At 19.0% G+C, this 8,134-nt stretch overlaps 1 protein-coding gene across 1 annotated transcript; it reads left to right on the plus strand.

Annotated features, from left to right (window-relative positions):
- Positions 1-2,240: 2,240 nt before the first annotated feature.
- MKS88_001767 (uncharacterized protein) lies at positions 2,241-4,733 on the plus strand (the record flags this gene model as incomplete). Its single annotated transcript, XM_067214725.1, has 3 exons — positions 2,241-2,261; positions 2,384-3,344; positions 3,706-4,733. The coding sequence occupies 3 exons, from the start codon at positions 2,241-2,243 to the stop codon at positions 4,731-4,733; spliced, it is 2,010 nt and encodes a 669-aa protein (XP_067074074.1).
- Between the last annotated feature and the right edge of the window lie 3,401 nt (positions 4,734-8,134).

The raw sequence follows: 8,134 nt of genomic DNA on the forward strand, positions 1-8,134 counted from the left end.
AGTATAATTTATATGAAGAATTTAATTATCTATTTTCGTGATTTTAATGTTAAATATTATTTTTTAAATAAATGATGCATTCATAATATTATAAAGGAATATTTAATTATTAATATGAATATTTATTAATTTTTCATTACTTATATTTAAATGTAAAGGATGAACTCTAGTAATATAAAATAAATTTTATCATATATTAAAACAAAATAATGAGAAATATATCAACAAAAAAAAAGAAATATATATTCATACATATATAAAACAATAAAAAATAAAAAAAAATTTTTATGTATTTATAATACATTAAAAAAAAAAAAAAAGAAATAAAAAACAATATTGTTATAAGAATTTTTAAAACAATTAATGCAATGTTCTTACAACATATTCTCAGATATTTAAAAAAATAATATTTTTTATTTCATGTTGCTGTATTTTCATCCACTATTATATGTTATATATACAGTAAGCGTAGCACATACAAAATATATTCAAATATAAAAATTTAAAAATATAATAGCTAAAAAAAGACTAAAATATTTTTACGTATATTCCCACGTATATGCTTATTAATCAAAATATATTTAAAATAAATAAAATATAAAATAAGAAATTAAGAGGAAAAAAAGTATAAAACAAAAAATTTTCATAAATATAAATTCGGAAATTATAAATGAATAAAACCTATTATCTTTTAATGTAATAGACTCATTAAACATTAACATAATAACTTAATTTTGTATGGGAAGTAATTAATTACTAAAATCTACAATTAATATGCATTTATTTATTGACATACTCACTATTCTATAACTCTTGTATACTAGTTTCAAAAGAAAAATTAAAAATAATAAATATATTTTTAAGTTATAATATAATAACCTATGCTATTGTTAATATATTAAAATTGTACTGTAAATTTATTTATTGATTCATGTATTAGAATGTATTATAAAAGAATATATTGACTTTTTCATTTTTAATGGTAAAACATATTTATTATAGGTGTTTAAATGATATTCTCATATAGTTAACTTATGCAGAACAAAAACAAAAAAATAAAAGACGTTTTTTTAATATATTTTTTTGAATATATCTCTAAATAGTTACAAAAAAAAAATTAAGATTTTGAATATATTTTGTATAATATAATGTAGTATAATATTTCATTTACGTGGAAATATAATATTATTATTATTCATTAAAAAATTCTAACATAATTTACTTCTTTTTTAATAATATAGTATAATATATTTTGTTGTAAATATATCAAGATAATTATACTTATTTAGAATAAGTAGTTGAATTTTCTCTTTTTATTTAATATATCTAAATATTCATTTTATTAATTAAAATATTGCGAGTATGAATTTATTCATAAATAAAAGTAATATGCATATACAGAACATATATATATGAAATATATTACTCTATTTTAAAATTTTATTAATGGAATTATATATATAACTCAAATAGTTCAATTTTGGATAAGTGATATATATATATAATATTAAGTGTCAGTTACAATTTAATTGTATGAGGCGTCTAGTATCACATCGAAAATTTAGTATAATTTATATATTATCTATTCTGATCCTTAGACATAAGTAGTAAATACGTAATAGCATTAACAAAATAATTATGGCAAAATTATAGCTAGTATTAAAAATAAATAACAAAAATAATATAATAAAATAGAAACATACTAACAGTACTAATAATTATTTGTTTTTTTAATTATATAGTTTCCGAGAAACATAATAACACGGTGAATTATTTATATTAATACATACAATTTTATTTTTATTTTTTGATCTTCATTAAAAAAAAAAGGAGAAAATGCAGTATATTAATACAGTTTTTCCATAATGAATTGTATATTACATGATGCATCTCATATGTATGTTTATATTGTTAGCAACTTAACTTTCTCTTTATATAGAAAACATGAAATTGTTCATAAAAATATTTACTTAACTTGTATTAAATATTAAAGTAAGTTTAGGTAAATATCTGGTTATTATATATTTAACGTTAATTAATATAAATAGATTATAAAATAAATAGTAATGCTTTCATTATTTAATATTTCATATAAAAATTATTATGTAAATGATAATTTTATAATTTCTTTTAATTAGAAAATATTAATTTAACAATATGCTTTTGTAAAATATAAAGTAATAAATTTTTATTTTTCTTTCAGATATATATTCAGAGCACACTGTAATATTATAGTCACCATGGAAAAATGTTTTAACTCGGTAATATTAATTATTTTTTAAGATTCATAATTTTAATTATAAATTGCATATATACTATAAAATTATAACATATCTACCATAAATAATAATGCCTAAATAATTCATAATAATTCTAAATTTAGTACCCAGTTGTTCAGGGTTTTACAACATTAAATTTGTATACACAACAAGAATTTAAACGAGTTGGTGCTAATATTATATCTCAAGTCTCTTCTTTAAAAAGTGAAAATAAAAAAGAAAAATTTAGAGAAAAATGCAAGAGCCTGGCTGATTATCTAATTAATTCGAAAGATCCATATGGATATTATCAAGAATATATTTGGAAAGGAGCACTAAGAACTTGGTATAGTAAGTACTTTACAGGGATAACTCAACATGGTGGATGTTTTATGATTTTTAACAATGAAGAAAAAAATCTTTTAGAATTAATTTATGATGCAGATGATTTCTGCTCAAAAAAGAAACAATATATGGAAATACTAAGTATTTATAAAAAAAATAATAGTAGCATATATGACTGTAATAGTGATCAGAACTGTTTAAGTACATGTGAAGAATATAAAACGTGGTTTGAATATAGTAAGAAACAACTTCAGGATAAAAGGAGTTTCATTGAAAAAAGCTGCAAAAACAAAAAGGCACTATTGGAATTTCCAAGAACCAAATGCAACATACTGAAATCTGAAACATTTAATCAAACTCCTGTATGCATAGTTAACCCTCCAGCTGTATCTGAAGATTCTGAGTCTAAATCAAAAAGTATGGACTCAGAAGAAGATGAAAGTAAGGGTCAAGTTCTATCTGAATCTGATAATCGAAAAAACAAAGAAGATTCATCTACAAATTCAGATAAGGATGAAGATAAAATCTCTCCAAAAATTGAAGTTCTAAATAAGGAAACCGAAACAAGTCAAATTAGTCTTACAGAAAATGAAACATCACAACATCATTTACAGTCTGAATCTATAAGTACACAATCTCAAGATTCAATAAAACGCCATGATACTGATATTATGTCATTACCTCCTATAGAGTCAAATTCTGTCTCACTAACTCCTTTCCCCACACACTCTATAATTCAAAGTAATGCTACTAATAATTTTTTTATATTTTAAATAATTAAACTAAATAATATATATATTTATAAAATTATTATAGGTCACACAGCAAATTCACATAAGATATATATATCACATATTTTAATAAGTTTTTTAGTAATTATAATATTTTCCATTTTTATGAAAGTAAAATTAAATTTAATTATTAAAAGTATAATAAACATTTGATTATTATAATAATTTATACTATAAATGATTTATTATTATATTAAAGCACGTATTAATAGGTCTTTTTAAAAAAAAAAAGAAGATAAAAAAAAAACAAACAAAATTTCTAAAGATTCTACTACCTTCATGGTCTGACGGAAAAAACATGTTTTTAACAGATGGCCCTTTTAGAGGATCAATATTTGATGATGATGAAATCATAAAAAAAATAGAAATACATGAAGAACACAAAATAAAAAATGTAAACACGACAAATATAAAAAAGAAAAGTTCAAAAACTATAATAGAAGTACATATGCAAGTACTCAATGAATATAAAAAGGATGAATGGGAATCAACTAAAGTACAATTATTAGAAATATGCATAGAAGAGATCATGAAAGAGCATTATAGAATATATAATAATATAACAAATAATGAACATATAGAGAATATTAGTAGTAGCAATGAGAATGAAAAAAACAAAATACTATGGAATAAGTGGAGCAAAGCGCATAGAAGTCTTTCTGAAAATCTTAAAAAAGCATATTGGTTTATAAATTTAAAAAATGAATGGAAAAAAGAAAAATCTTCCTTAAAAAAAACTGAAGAATTTAATAAGAATCATAAAAAAGAAATTCAAAAACTTCCATTTATAGAAAGAGAGAAAGAGTTATGGAAACGGTGGATATCAAAAAAAATTATTATTATAGAACAATATATTGAACAGGACTTGTCTGAGGAAATAACAGAGGAATTACAAATTATGTCTTGTGAATATGAAAATGAAGGAACTCACGAATATAAAACTTTGATAAATACAAGAGAAGTGGAGAACAAAGAAGGTTATAAAGAATTATATAAATATATAAAGAAAAAATTACTAACAAAATTTTGCATACTCGTACTTATGCTAATATTAGATGAATGCCAAACAGAGGAACATATGGAATATAATGAATCTTATTTAGATAATTCCATAAATGAATGGAAAAAGGAAGAAATAACAAAAAATATAACTGATATGAGCGCAGACGCTTCGGAAAATAAGGAAAACAGCGGTGATAAAGTAAATACGAAAAATATGGAAAATATTAGTTATATATGGAAGGATAATTTTAGAAAAGAATTAAAATATTGGACTACAGAAGATGATACATATGTAAATTCCATGAATAGTGATAATTATGCAAGCAAATACTATTGAATAATAGAAAAATGAAATATATAAATTCATAATATGCATCTAAAATATATTTCTATAATATTTATCTATAATAAGATGACTCCTATGAAATACATTTTATACATTGTTTTGATATCGTAAGGAAACCCTGGAAAGTAGAAGGTAATGTAATAGATAATATAAGAGAAAAAACAAAGATGATATATATTGTTTAAAATGAGGGTATATAAAATATATTTCATTTATATATACATTTTTTTATTCGTACTAGAATACACATAAGAATCTTATATCAATACTTGATTCAATAAAAATATTAAGATTTATGTATATATATATATATATAACAAAAAAAAAAATTAATATTAATATATTCCGAAAATATTATACTTATAAGAAAATATTAAAATTTTGAAAAATAAATAAAAGAAAAAAAAATAATTCAAAAATACTATTTTTTAATTAATATACCATCACCATCACTTAAATTTATATAATTCTATTTTATTCCATTCGTGATTAATATATAGTTATTTTCACACTCAAAAAGGTACTTGGTTGTTTCCTTTAAACATTCCCTTTTTTATACATGTCAATTTTAAATAATATAAAAAATTTGTGAATGAAAAAACATATACTTTAAAACATATGAAAGCATAATAAAAATATATATATAATTTATATAATTCATTATATCATAAAAAAATATAAATTATGTACATAATAACATGTACTAAGCTGTTATAAGTCAATGTATTTAGCACATTAATACTGTTCATTTATTATAAAACGTTAATCCTTTATCTGTTATATATATCAGATTTTTTTTTAATTATTTATGTTTTCATAAAATCAAGGAGCAATTTAAAAGAAATTCTTTTTAATAAAGAATTTAATTGAAACCATAAATAATATATTTTATAATACATGCAAAATGTTCACCTATATATATATTTATAGAAACATATCATTTTTTTTTTCTGCATATATAACTTTTATTAAAATGAATTTTTAGTAAATCATTGAATTTATTAAAAATGTTACAAGTGTTAATAATGAAAATATACTGATTATATAACTTACTACTTAACGTTCATTCAATATTTTTCAAAAAGATAATAAAATTAATAAAAATAGTTCTTTTATTTTTCCTAATTTTTTTTAATTCACATATTATAATTGAATAACATTTTTATAAAATTAAAAAAATAGAACTTAAATATGAATACGTGCATAACTTAAACAGTACTCAATAGATAAGTTCCAACAATTTTTCATAACCAAGGGAAAATAAAAAACAACATATTTATTTTTATTTGTTTTCTTTAAATTAAACTTATAATTTCATTCTTATTATGTTCTATTAAAAAGAAATTTTTAATGATTTTCTTTTTATGTTTTAAAAAGAACATTTAAATTTTTTTTTTCATCTTTTTCCTTTTTTTATGATTTTTGTAATTACACAATACTATTCCTTTTTTTTCCTATCAAGTTAATAAAATTAATGGTTTTTAGACTTTTTTGTATTATTATTTAAATTATATCCATATATATTAATATTTATAATATAAATTAATACTAGATTTACCTGCGAAAATATAAAATCCATTTAGATATTTAATAATTTTTTACTGTTACCATATATGTTAAAAAACATTATAAATTTTTATTTACTGCTTTATAATATGTAAAAATATTAATAACATTATTTTTACTATTTTTTAAAAAATACCACTGATTCAGTAATATTATTAATAAGTAATATAACAAAAAATTATTTTTCTTATTTATTATAATTATCTCGATCAAATATTGCAATTTTAATTGAAATATATATATGCACCTGTAATATGGCATTGTTATAATACATAAAAAAATATATTATGATATATTTATAATATTTTATTAATACAATAATTATTTTTAGATATTAGTACGTTTTATATTTCAACAAATTTAAAAAAATCAATATAATTTTGACATTTTCATTTTATATTAATACAAATAAAAATATAGATCCTATTAAGTATATTAGTTAAGTATAAATAAAAAAACTTTCAAATCATACTTTTATGCTTTATCATTTAATATACATATGACATGTATTTTTAATTAATATAAATATTACATTACAACTACAATAAGCATTTTCGATTTTTTTTATTTTTGATAATTAATATGCTCACCTAATAAAATTTTTAATTTAACTAAAATTATTTAAAATTAATTTAAGTACGTTAAAAGTATATTAAATATGAAAAATTATTAAGGAATATTAATATATGCATACGTATGAATGTAGTTATTAATTAAAATATATATCGTTAAAGCACAACTGTTATGTTTTGGAATATATTGTGCACAATAAAAAACCCCGAATATTCTATTAAACAAAACATATTTATAAAAATTAGTAAAGCATTATAATAACATAATAAATGAAGAATTATTTGAAATATAAAAATAATAGTATACTTAATAGTAAGAAAAAGATAGTAATATATTGAGAAACATAGAATATCTATCATTAAATAACAATAAAAAACATTTATTTTAACAATTTTAACAATTATTGTACTATTTCAGCCTCTACACTTTTTATGACGAAAAAGATATTTCATTCCATATATGAAATAATAATAAAAATAAATGCTTTTTATTCCATTTTTTATTTTTTTTTAAAATATATTTGTTTATGTGCCAAATATATTAGTACAATTAAGATAACTTATAATTTATGTATTACACAAAATATATATAATCGTAAGATATTTTAGAACAAATAGTTATATAAAAAAAGGGGAAATTATATAATATTATTCTCTAAGTACTTTGAAATAAATATTATTATTATGTTAAACTAATCTCTCATATAATGATCATAAAGAAAATAGAAATGATATACACAAAATTGGGAAATATTGTGACATTAATCCTCGCAATTATTTTATTACATATGGAAATAAAAATACGTATTATAAACAAGTTTACTAATGGTATATATGATATATAGATTATGGTGATAAATTTTTATTAGCTCATTAATACATATATTTGTTATCCTATAAGCACTAACGATTTCAGTAATAAATTTTATTAAATGAGTTAAGATAATTAATAAATATTTTTTTATTTTTAATATATAATTATAATCAATTTAATGTACAAAAACACCTAATTTATCTGCATATATTTATTTATCTAATATAAAAAATATATTATGCCATGCTGCAATATTCTAAAGAAGTAAAATTTTAACTTCTACTTGTAATAGATTGGGTAGAATTAACAAATTATTTTAATATTACACGATATAATCGATTCATGGAATATTACGCTTATAATTAAAACAATTTTTTTGAGGATGTATATTTTCAAATTAACAAATAAAAGCCCATTTTCATGTACTTTACTTTTTCATA

Source organism: Plasmodium brasilianum, chromosome 7 (assembly GCF_023973825.1).
Source record: "Plasmodium brasilianum strain Bolivian I chromosome 7, whole genome shotgun sequence".
In the NCBI taxonomy this organism is placed as follows: Eukaryota; Apicomplexa; class Aconoidasida; order Haemosporida; family Plasmodiidae; genus Plasmodium; species Plasmodium brasilianum.